The sequence below is a fragment of the Hypomesus transpacificus genome, chromosome 17 (assembly GCF_021917145.1).
Source record: "Hypomesus transpacificus isolate Combined female chromosome 17, fHypTra1, whole genome shotgun sequence".
In the NCBI taxonomy this organism is placed as follows: domain Eukaryota; kingdom Metazoa; phylum Chordata; class Actinopteri; order Osmeriformes; family Osmeridae; genus Hypomesus; species Hypomesus transpacificus.
Genome location: NC_061076.1, coordinates 14,868,232 through 14,881,811, shown reverse-complemented (window position 1 = coordinate 14,881,811; position 13,580 = coordinate 14,868,232). Strand labels below are relative to the sequence as shown.

The window sequence follows — 13,580 nt, the reverse complement described above, 5'->3', positions numbered from 1 at the left end:
AGTAAAACCTTTAGACAGACTGGGGAATTAACAGCTCATCACAGAATCCACACTGGAAAGAAGCCCTACAGCTGTGACCTCTGTGGTAAAACCTTTAGCCGTCACCGCATATCCCACACTGGAGAGAAGCCCTGAGCAGCCCACACTGACTATTTATTTATTTCCATCAAATGACCTATTGTGGTATGACCATATGTGGTCAAACCTTTAGCCAGGCTAGCAGTGTCACAGTTCACCACAGAATCCACACTGGAGAGAAGCCCTTCAGCTGTGACCTATGTGGTCAAACCTTTAGCCAGGCTAGCAGTTACACAGTTCACCGCAGAATCCACACTGGAGAGAAGCCCTTCAGCTGTGACCTATGTGGTCAAACCTTTAGCCAGGCTAGCAGTTACACAGTTCACCGCAGAATCCACACTGGAGAGAAGCCCTACAGCTGTGAGGTCTGTGGTAAAACCTTTAGACAGGCTAACAGTTTCAGAGCTCATTGCAGGATTCACACTGGAGAGAAGATCTAGAAGCACACACTGACTATTTATGTCCAACAAATGACATATTCAAGACTTTCTTGGCGATGCTTTGGAAATACCTGTCTGAAGACTTATATGGTATTCATTGTACATCACGCTAAATACATAGAAAGTACAGCAGAAGATCAAGAACAAGCAAGAGAGGCAAGAATTCTACCTTTTTTGTTGTTGTAGTGTTTATAGTTTCATGATCATATTTTTATTGAATATCTAATTAAAGTTTTCATTTTGACACCATACTTTCGTCAAGTTCCTCTATGGATACAATGTTGTACAATGTAATATCATTTTTTATAAAGTTTGCCAACTGAAGTGTTGAGATACACTACTCATTAATGATTCTCTCTTTTAGAGTTCTCTCTTTTTACAGAACCATTGGCGTAGAACGTGTCCCCCTCAATATTGGAAAATGCTGCATGTGTATCACCCAAAAAATAGCCTGGATACCGCAGGGACAAAAACTGTACATTTAGAACATTTATTTGGAGAGCTCGACAAAAAAGAGTTCGGGTCCATATGTCCCCCAATGTCAAAATAAATCCTACACCCTTGTAGAGAACCATTGAGTGTCCCAGCTGTGAGTGATTTTATGAGGCAAGACTGGCCCCCAAAAACGTACCCATCAAGTTTGTTCAGCTTCAATGTACCCCTTCATCCCCGTTATGCTGGTGTCGTGAGTGCTCGAGCCAAAGACACTGGACATCGGGTAATAAGCGATGCCACCTCCACATAAAAGTAATACATATTTTGAATGGTCATTTTAATCTGCTACGATAATCGGGTTCATTTAGGCAAAATACATTGAATGATGGAGAATAAAACATTGTGGTCTTTGGTCAAACTAAAATGAAAATAAAATGAAATGAACCGTGGCAGCTGTTTGCCGCTTGAATTCTGCAATATCTACCCTTGCCTGAGACAGCAAACAATAGACCAGGTGTTGTACCGAAATCGGTGACCTATCGAAAACAGATTAGCAAAACTGGCAAGCAACAACAAAGAATTACAATTTGTTTAGCACATTTGTTTGTACTGAAATCACAAAACTTTTAACACAAGTCTGTGGATACTTTTCCCCTTGCTTTCACACAGAATGACTGCAATTTTTGCTAAAGTATTAAAGTTACAATGTGTGAGACGGCGTTGTCCTGCCAGGAACATTTGCAATCGAGGATCTGTATTGTTGTCAGATTTACAGAACGGTCTGGCGGCTGGCGCACCTGCAAGAATCACAATGTAGATTTACAATATAAATTGATGTGTGAGTGTTGCCAGTGAATATAATTCACAGCACAGAATACATTCTCAATGAGTTGTCAGTGAGTAGGCCTTCATGAGCATCTGTTGCATAATCACACATTAAATCGCGGACCCATCACGATAGGACTGCTGTGTAGCATCAGACCAAAAACTAAATCTGTGGTTGCCTTGATTTACTACCGAGTGGTGCAGCACAGGCTACCGCTGCCATCTAGTGGTAGACTGTGGTAATGCCTGCAACCACACTCTCATGTAACAAGTGGAATACATAATATACATGTCCCGTCGCAGCAATTAAACATGTTATAGAAGAAGGGTTTTGTGTTGGCCTCAGAGGCATGTATACCAGAACGAAAAGTCAAAGTTCCCGAACTTCATCTTATGCCTGCACGATTGTTTCTTTCTGACCTATAGATAGTCAGGTCATCACAATAGATTTCAAATGGCTAAATGATACTTTTGTTGTTTTAAAAGTGTGCTATATAAATGAAAATGAAAAAAAAAACTAAGTTGATTCAACTACACCACAGTACAACAACGCAGAGAGACATTTATCTTATCTGAATCTGTTATGGAACCATATTGCAAATAGGCTATGCAACTTTTTCTATGGCTCTGCGATCCAGCAACTCAGCTTTCATAACATTTTGTTCAGGAATCATCAACCCGATAGGCTAAACCTTAAAACGATAACTGTAATATGATGCTCTTGTCTTCCGTCGCTGGATCAGAAGCTGGCATAGTGATTTGTGACTGACTGGTGAACAGTGGGACATCCTCGATTGAAAAAATGCGCTGCCAGATGTCAAAATAAACGCTTCTTTTAACAAGATAAATTAAATGTCAATCAGCGTCCAATTGCCAGGGATAGTGAATTAAATTCTGGGGTAGGACCTGGGGTGGCCAGTCCGATATGGGGTCCAGTGCCACCCTGGCCACCCATGGCTCCGCGACTGCTGCTAAATGACTAGATGTAAATAAATCGTTTTCACAAAGTGCAGTGATACACTGCAATTTAAAATGTTCTAGAAGAGGGGTTGTGTGTGGCTTCAGAGGCATGTATACCAGAAAATGACATTGAGACATGTTATCATTCTTCATGTTGAATTTACATTCACACAGAGAAGCCTGACTCTCTGAAGGGTATGACTAACTTTGTTCATCCATCTTCATAAACAGAACTCAGTGACATACATAAATAGTATTTCCCAAACCTGGACTTTCTGTTCACAAAAAATGTTCACCTTTATTGGAACATTTCATATGAATCATCTTAGCCCAACAGATCAATGATCAGTAAATCTTCCTATTTGGAACAGTGATTACAGGCTTTCTGCTGATTGGATTGGGCGCTGCCCTGGTTTATCGGAAAACTGATGAAACGGTAACAGCTGTCAAAAGCCCCCTAAGGCTACCCGACATGATTGATGTGCTGGGCAGAACTGTTGCAGCTCAGACTGTGGCTTTTAACCGCACTTTGGATAACAGCACGGAGAAGCTCGCGGCTCTGCAAAGGAAGTTGGACCGACTCAGAGACTTGTTGGACAAAGAAAATGAGTAGACGTGAAAATTGAATGCGGCAACTCGACCAAACAACCCCAATTTTATCTGCTTTCGGCCCCGTACCCAGCATAGGCCTTGGCCAAGGCCGTTGCTGGACCAACAACTCCACTGGAGAGTGCTGCTGCGAGACTCTCTTGCAGTCCATCCTCTTCCCCCCTTCCAACAGACACCTGTGGATTGTTGCCTCTGTCTGGGCATAATCAAGGCTGTCTCCATGGCAGTACAATCTGCGAACTGAGAATCTGACTGATTGTGGCCTAGGCGAAGGCGACAACCCAGGCCTACTCACACACTAACTTTCACCTACTACAGATATGCCACCACACCCACCGACCCCCATCCCACGCCTTCGCCTGCTTTGTTCCCCCAGTGTGCCAGGCAGGTCTGTGACCAGCGCCTATCATGGCTGCAGGACCAGATGGCTGCTTGTTGCGCTGGCTTACTTCCATTCCCCAACCCCCCTACCCATTGCAAATCATGAGTTTCTGTAATGTTGTACAATGTATGTGCTTATGTGCTGAGGTGTTTTTTTCTTCCTGTTCCCACACTGTACTCCTCTAGGAGCATAGTCTAGTAATCCTCATGTTATGCTGAAATGTCTACCCCCTTGTTAGTTGTAAAAAGTAATGGGAAAAACCAAGGGGTGAATTTGTCCCTGCAGTCAGCACCTGAGAGAACTTCTGTATGACTCACCGCTGGAAGAACTACTAGCCTGAAACTACTGGGACAGCACAAGCAGTAACACCAGATCTACAGTCCAACATGACAGGACACAGGGAAGATACTCTACCCCTGTTACAATGGAGGGGAAGCTGTGTCAGACTGGTTAAAATAATCTGGCTGACACCTTTCAGTTTTGAAGCACACATTTGTAATTTCATAAGTAATCCATCAAGTTGCAATCCATATTAATTTCTCCCGATGAACACCTACAATTGTGTCAATAATACTGAAGAATTGTCAAGGATTTTACCATTAGCACCTCTAGGCTTTGGAAAGACCTGCCTGAGGACATTACATTATATTTCATTCACTGTCCATCACTAAATACACCAGATAGTGCTTATAAAAGGACAGCAGACGATCAAGAACCAGAACAAGCAAGACAGGCAATAATTATACTTATTTTTTATTGTTGTTTACTTTATGATACTTTTTATAGTTTCATGATGATGTTTTATTGGTTATCTAATTAAAGTCTTCATTTTGACGCCATACTTTGAGTCAAGTTTCTCTGTGGATACAATGTTGTGTACAATCAATGTAATATAATGATATGTAAAGTTTGGCAACTGAAGTGTTGAGATACACAACTCAATAATGATTTTCTGTTTTAGAGAAAATGATTGAGTGTTCCAGTTGTGAATGATTTTGTGAGGCAAAACAAAACGTACCTCAATTTCTTTCAGCGACACCCTTCAGCCCCGTTATGTTGGTGTAGTGAGGGCTGGAGCCAAAGACACTGGACATCAGGTAATAAACGATAGATTGGTTCTGCCACCTCCTCATAGAAGGAATACATATTTCCAATGGTCATGTTAATCTGCGATGATAAACTGCCTCATTTATGCACAGAAAAAATACATTGAATGATGGAGAATGAAACATTGTTGCAAATTATGCCCTTGCCTGAGGGACTGCAAACAATACAGTTGTTGTACCAATATCGGTGACCTATCGAAAACAGACAACAAATTACAATGGGTTTGGCACATGTGTTCGTATGGAAATCACAAAACTCTTAGCACACACTTAACACAAGTCTGTGTACTAAACTGTGAATACTTTAGTCATTGCTTTCACACAGAATGCATTGAATGACAATAGTTTTGTTTAAATCATTATAGTTATATTTTGTGAAACAGCGTAGTCCTGCCAGCAAAATTAGCTACCGAGATTATCAATGAGTTGACAGTGAGTCCATGAGCATTTGTACAGACTAGCGCTTCCATCTAGTGGTAGACTGTGTGTAATGCAGGCATTAGCTTCCAGAGACTAGATACAGGATCCAGAGAGACCAGACAGAGAACAGTGAATGAAATATAATGTAATGCCCTCAGACAGGTCTTTCTAAAGTTTAAGGGTGCTAATGGTCAAATCCTAACAATCCTTCAGTATTGACACAATTATCTGTGTTCATCAGAACTACAAAGTATTGTATTCCTTAAATTACAGATATAGTTTCCTGAACAACCTGCATGACCCTCACCAGGTCGTGTTGCTGTTGTATAGCCCTTTTTACGAGCGAGGTCACAGAGGGCTTCACATAAGCCCGTAGAACTGCCCCTTAACAAACCAAAAACCCTCAAGGAAGACACATTTTGAGAAAAACATGGAAGAAATATAGAAAAAACCCTGGGAGTTCAGTGCTCCCAAGTGTCACAGCTGTGACACTCAATGATTCTCTCTAAAATAGAAGATCGTAGAGTTGTGTATCTCAACACTTGAATTGCTAAACTTAACATAAAATGATATTACATTGTACAACCTTGTATCCATAGAGGAACTTGACTCAAAGTATGGTGTCAAAATGAAGATTTTGAAGCATTAAAGCAAGATCATCAAACTATAAACACATAATATAGTAAACAACAATATAAAATAAGTATAATTATTGCATGTGTTTGTCCTGGTTATTGATCTTCTGCATGTGCTGTCCAATTAGGTGCAGGCCAGTAGTTCTTCCAACTGTGGATCTGACTATGTACATCAAACAAATGATCTATTGGAGAGTTTCTTGCACTTCTATGATAGGCAAAAAAACAGGGTGAAGTTGTTGAGAGAGCTGAGAGAACTTCTCTATGACCAACAGCTGGAAGAACTACTGGCCTGCACCAACTGGGACAGTACATGCAGAAGATCAATAACCAGAACAAGCAAGACAGGCAATAATTATACCTTATTTTTTATTGTTATATTATAGTGCTTCTAGTTTGATGATGTTTCCTCGATTTTCTAATTAAAGTCTTTATTTTGACACAATACTTTGAGTCAAGTTCCTTCATGGACACATGTTGTACATTGTAATATAATTGTATGTTAAGTTTGGCAACTGAAGTGTTGAGATACACAACTCTGTATCCCAACTGTGAATGATTTTGTGAGCCAAACTTGCCTCCAAAAAAGGCCATTGCATGACATTGCGAGGTTCATTAGGCAAAATACATTGAATGATGGAGAATAAAACATTGTGGTCTTTGGTCAAATTGAAAATAAAGTAAAATCATCCGTGGCAGTTGTTTGTTGCTTGAATTCTGTAATCTCTGCCCTTGCTTGAGACTGCAAACAATACAGGTGAAATCGGTGATCCATCGATAACCATTACAATGGGTTTAGCACATTTGTTCATACTGAAATCACAAAACTCTTAGCACACACTTAACAAAAGTTTGTGGATACTTTTTTTCATTGCTTTCAAACAGAATGCATTAAATGACTACACTTTTTTTTGTTAAAATCATTATAGTTACATTTCGTGAGCCAGCATACTCCTGTCAGAAAAATGTTGCTATCCAGTACAGTTTTTGACCCTTTACCTCAAAAGTCAGATTTACATAACGGTCTGGCGGCTTGCGCACACTTGCGAGGGTCATCATGTAAACTAACAATATAAATGGGTGTGTGAGTGTTGCCTATGAATATAATTCACATCACTGAGTTGTCAGTGCATATAGGCCTACATGAGCATCTGTTGCATAAACACACATTAAGTCGCGGAACGATCACAATGTATGTAGCATCACACCAAAAACTAAATAGTCTGTGGGTGCCTTGATTTACTGCCGAGTGGTGCAGCACAGGCTACTGCTCCCATCTAGTGGTAATGTGGTAATGCACGCAACCACGAGAAGAATAAATCATTTTCAGAACATGACATCGAGACATATTATCGTTCTTCATCTTGAATTTACATTCACACAGAGAAGCCTGACTCACCTTCTGAAGGGTATGACTTTAACTTCGTTCATCCAGCTTCATAGACAGAACCCAGTGACATGGTTTTAGTTTTTTTATTGAGTAAAGTCTGAGGATGGGCAGTATTTTTTTGAGCCAATCTTCATAATAGTTGGTAAATGCAAAATTGCCCAGCCTGTGTGGGTTGTGTGTCTGGTTTTGGAGAGGCCCTCTCTTGCTGGATGATAAATGTAAGAAACTTAAGGTTCCTTTTATAAATAGTATTTCTCAATCCTGGACTTAGTGTTTACCTTTATTGAATCATCTTAGACCAACAGATCAACGATCAGTAAATATGCAGGATGAAAAAGATAAATGAAGATAATGGAATAAATTGAATACAAAACAGACTGATATGTCTCTGTGGTTTTATTTGCCCTGTAAAACAACCATGTGTTCCTTTTTTTAACATTTCTAATCATATAGCCTATGATTTTAAAGAAAACCAAATTACTATAAAGAGAAGTTGTATGGCAAAGAAGTTTTGTCACAGTGTTTTGTGTTTCTCCAGTAAAAATCACCAAATGATCAACATTACATATGCAAAGTGGGCCATTATGACAGACAAAATATGTCATTTATATGTGAAAGCTGCAGATCTCCTACTGGCCAATCATAATCGATCATGGGTGGAGACTAGACAGAGAACACTCCTTAAAGGCTCCAGAGAGACTAAAGACACTCAATCAGAGAGACTAAAGAGACTCAACAGAAGACACTAGAGAGAGACTCAGTAGACAGCAGTAACCAGGGAGAAACAAGCTTCCAGAGACTAGATACAGGATCCAGAGAGACCAGACAGAGAGGAAAGAGAGAGCTGAGTCATGGAGACACATCACTGTGACACAAGTGGGAAAAGCTTTTCCTCATCCAGTAACCTCAAGAAGCACATGAGGATCCACACTGGAGAGAAGCCCTACAGCTGTGACCTCTGTCGTAAAACCTTTAGCCAGGCTAGCAATTACAGAGCTCATAGCAGGATCCACACTGGAGAGAAGCCCTACAGCTGTGACCTCTGTGGTAAAACCTTTAGCCATGGAAACAGTTTCACAGCTCACTGCAGAATCCACACTGGAGAGAAGCCCTTCAGCTGTGACCTCTGTGGTAAAACCTTTAGCCGGGCTGACCATTTCAGAGCTCATAGCAGGATCCACACTGGAGAGAAGCCCTACAGCTGTGACCTCTGTGGTAAAACCTTTAGCCATGGAAGCAGTTTCACAGCTCACTGCAGAATCCACACTGGAGAGAAGCCATACAGCTGTGACCTCTGTGGTAAAACCTTTAGCCAGGCTAACCATTTCAGAGTTCATAGCAGGATCCACACTGGAGAGAAGCCCTACAGCTGTGACCTCTGTGGTAAAACCTTTAGCCATGGAAACAGTTTCACAGCTCACTGCAGAATCCACACTGGAGAGAAGCCCTTCAGCTGTGACCTCTGTGGTAAAACCTTTAGCCGGGCTGACAATTTCACAGCTCACTGCAGAATTCACACTGGAGAGAAGCCCTATAGCTGTGACCTCTGTGGTAAAACCTTTAGACAGGCTGGGGATTTAACATATCACCGCAGAATCCACACTGGAGAAAAGCCCTACAGCTGTGACCTCTGTGGTAAAACCTTTAGGCGGGCTAGTGGTTTAACAGTTCACCGCAGGATCCACACTGGAGAGAAGCCCTACAGCTGTGACCTCTGTGGTAAAACCTTTAGCCGGGCTGACAATTTCAGAAATCATAGCAGGATCCACACTGGAGAGAAGCTCTACAGCTGTGACCTCTGTGGTAAAAGCTTTAGACAGGCTGGGGAATTAACAGTTCACCGCAGAATCCATACTGGAGAGAAGCCCTTCAGCTGTGACCTCTGTGGTAAAACCTTTAGCCGGGCTGACCATTTCAGAAGTCATAGCAGGATCCACACTGGAGAGAAGCCCTACAGCTGTGACCTCTGTGGTAAAACCTTTAGCCATGCTAGCGGTTTTACAGTTCACCGCAGAATCCACACTGGAGAGAAGCCCTACAGCTGTGACCTCTGTGGTAAAACCTTTAGCCGGGTTGACACTTTCAGAGCTCATAGCAGAATCCACACTGGAGAGAAGCTCTACAGCTGTGACCTCTGTGGTAAAACCTTTAGCCATGGAAACAGTTTCACAGCTCACAGCAGGATCCACACAGAAGAGAAGCACTAAGCACTCCACGCTGACTATTTTTGTCCAACAAATGACCTATTGAAGACTTTCTTGCCTATGTTTTGGAAAGACCTGCCTGAGGACATTACATTATATTTCATTTACTGTACGTCACGCTTAATACACCAGGTAGTGCACATGGAATGTACAGCAGAAGATCAATAACCAGAACAAGCAAGACAGGCAAGAATGATACCGTATTTTTTGTATTGTTGTTTACTTTATCATAGTGTTTATAGTTTCATGATCATGTTTTTTGATTATCTCATTAAAGTCCTAAATCTAACACCATACTTTCAGAGTCAAATTCCTCCATTAATAAAATGTTTTAAAATCATATTTTGTTAAGTTTAACCTTTTTATTTACAGAGGGGAGCCCACTCCACCGGTTGACCCTCACGCAGTCACATGATGGTGATCTGTTTAACGCCTACCGTCCAGGACTGTGGCAACATCTTAGGGACAAATTCCCCACTCAGGTGAAACTCTAGCTCCTCACAGAAGAGCTCCTGGGAGACACTGAAACTCCCTCAGCTCATATTGCTAAGACCCTGAAAATATGGAGGACTGAGCTGGGAGACAGCCCAGAGAAGCATGCACTCCATGTTCTGGCGGAGTGTGATCAACAAGCTCCTAGCCCAGGTAAAAGGGAGACTGGATGAGGTTGTGGGTCTGACATCTATGACTTTTGCTGAATTCTCTGATCATGTGGTCCATGCAATAGAAAAGTTCAGAGAGCAGGAGGCAAAGACATTGGAAAAGGACAGAAGTGAACGGAGAAAGCTCTCTCAGATGCAGTTGACACATTAGCATCCAACTCACGCACCCAGTTTGCTAAAATGTACAGCGATGACCAAAGTACTTTGTCCAACACCATTCTTATTATATGAACAAGTTCCTTTGCTCTCAGTCAAGACAGGACAAGTGTCCGCAGACCTTTTCACCCTGTGAATCTGAATTTATAAATGAAACCTACCCTAAAGAGACTATAAGAATTGAAAAACCGAAAGGAGCACCTGGCGAGAGGATTTGGAACTGGCACCAGAGCATGGTGGCACCATTATAAGACATGATCGTGAAAGCAGGCAGTACCCTGCTATTGACCAAATTGACCTGGACTGGCGAGGGCAAGGATGCATTTGTACATCAGGCACCTGCAGTGACCGTACCCGACTACACCCAACCCTTCCATTTGTATGTATTAAACCGCCAGCACTATGTCACTGTTATGTTTACCCAGGTATCAGGGGAGGGGGGTAGGAAACCACCCGCATAGCTCCTTAATCTGTAGTATTGTCAAAGTAGAGAGGAGGTTCCCACCATGATATCAGAGGGCTAAAGGTTTAGGGCTTTCTCAAGAGTTAACTGTCACCTTTCAGCACTCACCTCAGCAACAGAGCTGTCTCAACTGCCCCTGCATGCTACCCTGCCTCACTCTCAATCTCATACACCTATATCAGGAGACATGCACTGAGCATTCTTTCATATTGATCATTGAAATAAGCTTAATGTAGATTGTTCATATGAACATTTCTGATATGTAAATCATGTTATCATTATATCAAATTCACAATTGGTATAGGTCTAGTAGCTACAGATCACATGTAAGCTTTCAGAAAATACATGGTTTAGGTGGTTGAATCAGTTTCCCTAAATGGCACAGCCCAAAAGGTATCAGCCATATACTCCATTCACCAATACCGAATTTATTATGCATGGGCAGCATACCAATATGGAGAGATGGATGTGTCTCTTGTCTCATTAGATAACATCCTGAGGGTATAAGCTTTCTGAGGATATATGGTTTTAATGGTAGAATTGGTTTTGCCTTCATGTTACAGACTAACATGTAGCAATGAAATTCTGCGAATTGCCAAAATTACAAGCAGAATCCACACTGGAGAGAAGCCCTACAGCTGTGACCTCTGTGGTAAAACCTTTAGCCATGGAAACAGTTTCACAGCTCACTGCAGAATCCACACTGGAGAGAAGCCCTACAGCTGTGACCTCTGTGGTAAAACCTTTAGCCATGCTGGGAATTTCAGAGCTCATAGCAGGATCCACACTGGAGAGAAGCCCTACAGCTGTGACTGTGGTAAAACCTTTCGACATGCTGGGGATTTAACAGTTCACCACATAATTCACACTGGAGAGAAGCCCTACAGCTGTGACCTTTGTGGTAAAACCTTTAACCAGGCTCACCATTTCAGAGCACATAGTAGGATCCACACTGGAGAGAAGCCCTACAGCTGTGACCATTGTGGTTGACCCCCCCCCCCCCCCCCCCCAAATAAGTAAAAACAACTGGTAGGAGGGTCAATAAACACTTTGGAGAAGAAGTTGACCCTCCGATTGGCATTGTATAATTCACACTGTGACCCTTCACCATGTAAACTAACAATCTAAATCGGTGTGTGAGTGTTGCCTATGAATATAATTCACAGCACTGAGTTGTCAGTGCATATAGGCCTACATGAGCATATGTTGCATAATCACACATTAAGTCGTGAAACGATCACAATGTGTGTAGCATCCAAGCCCCCACCCCTCGGCTTGAAGCAACGGCCCCGGTGGATGTAGGTGGTATTGCATGTACGGTTAGGTTTCCGACTCTTCCGGTCGTTTTTATTCTATTAACTCCATTCAACATTTACAAAACTATCTCCCCCAATTATTTTTGTTTGATTCTCGAACCTGGCTCATACTACTAGCTTTTTCATAGAATCATTTTTCCCGATTTTTGCTAAGTTTGAAACCAATCCGAAATGGGTAAACTAGCAACCCATTTATTTGCTTAGTCAATGAAAGTTGCCTGCAAATGTGCTCGCGGACACTAACAGGGCACGAGCACTAAAGTTCACTTTGGCCGACAGTCGATTTAAATGAGTTCTCGGAGCTAGGGAAAAAAAGAGCCACTGTTTAAAGCTAGACCGAAAGACACGGAAGTGGAAATATGGCCGCGTCCAGTCTCGCGCTCTCGCTTGCCTCACTGCGCCACTGAGCACCTTTCATAGAAATGAATGGGGACACCATCTTGGAAGACAAAAGTAGCTTACTCTAGTTATATTAACTCTATGGTAGCATCACACCAAAAACGAAAGTCTGTGGCTGCCTTGATTTACTACCGAGTGGTGCAGCACAGGCTACTGCTGCCATCTAGTGGTAAACTGGGGTAATGCATGCAACCACACATAACGAGTGGAATAAATCGTTTTCAAAAGTGCAGTTGTAGACAAACTGGCTAGAGCTCACAGCAAGATCCACACAGAAGAGAAGCACTAAGCAGCCCACGCTGACTATTTATGTCCAAGAAATGACATATTGAAGACTTTCTTGCCTATGCTTTGGAAAGACCTGTCTGAGCACATTACATTATATTTCATTCACTGTACACTAGGGACACTTTATATATCTCCATGATAAACTGCAAATGTTTACTCCTCGACAGGTCTGCAAACGCCTTTGTAAACCGAGATTTGTTAAAATGTTTGTAAACCAAGACTGTATAGGTCGAGAGGCTTTTAATGGAGATAACAAGGCTGGAGATAGAGAAACTGCAATATGAGAAGGTAGTACATGACTGAATGTATGAATAAATTACACTAAACTTACAGTTACACTGACATTTTTTTTTCTGTGTTCCCAGGGAAGAGAGAACACATGAGGAGGATGTAGTTGTTTAACTCTTTTCTATGTTTTAGTCTTTTTATACCTTTTTTATGGCTTGTCCCAAAGAAGTATTTTGTGCATTAATCTTTCAAGTTTTTTTTTTCTTTCTTTCAATGTTCTATTTATTGTTTTAGAAAATTGAAATAAAAGTGAAAACATCCAAATTCAATGAAAGTGGTGAAATTATCATTTATTTAACTTGTGAAGAGCATTGCACGGTATACTATACACATTGTTCTTTTTGTTTTGAAATGTTTTGTTTTGAAGGAAACCAACATATCTGATATGGAAATTATCAGAAAATGGGTCAAAGCAACCCAAGGACAATAGAAGGGGTTAAGTGGAGACACCCCAGTGAATATATACATATCAACATGAAACTTCCCCAGTTGTAAATGTATGTTCCAATGAGAAAATGAAGCAT

General features: G+C 41.5%; 1 protein-coding gene across 1 annotated transcript; it reads left to right on the top strand.

Moving 5' to 3' along the window:
* The first annotated feature begins 185 nt into the window (after positions 1 to 185).
* Positions 186 to 9,543, top strand: LOC124479512 (zinc finger protein 420-like). Its single transcript, XM_047038279.1, has 2 exons — positions 186 to 466; positions 8,176 to 9,543. Exons 1-2 carry the CDS (start codon positions 186 to 188, stop codon positions 9,485 to 9,487), a joined length of 1,593 nt encoding a protein of 530 aa, XP_046894235.1. The 3' UTR covers positions 9,488 to 9,543.
* Positions 9,544 to 13,580: the final 4,037 nt, after the last annotated feature.

Coding starts and splice junctions, on each gene's coding strand:
- LOC124479512 (XM_047038279.1), top strand. CDS start 186: ATGACCATATGTGGTCAAACCTTTAGCCAGGCTAGCAGTGTCACAGTT. Junction 467..8,175: donor TGTGGTAAAACCTTTAGACA/GGCTAACAGTTT, acceptor AAGCTTTTCCTC/ATCCAGTAACCTCAAGAAGC.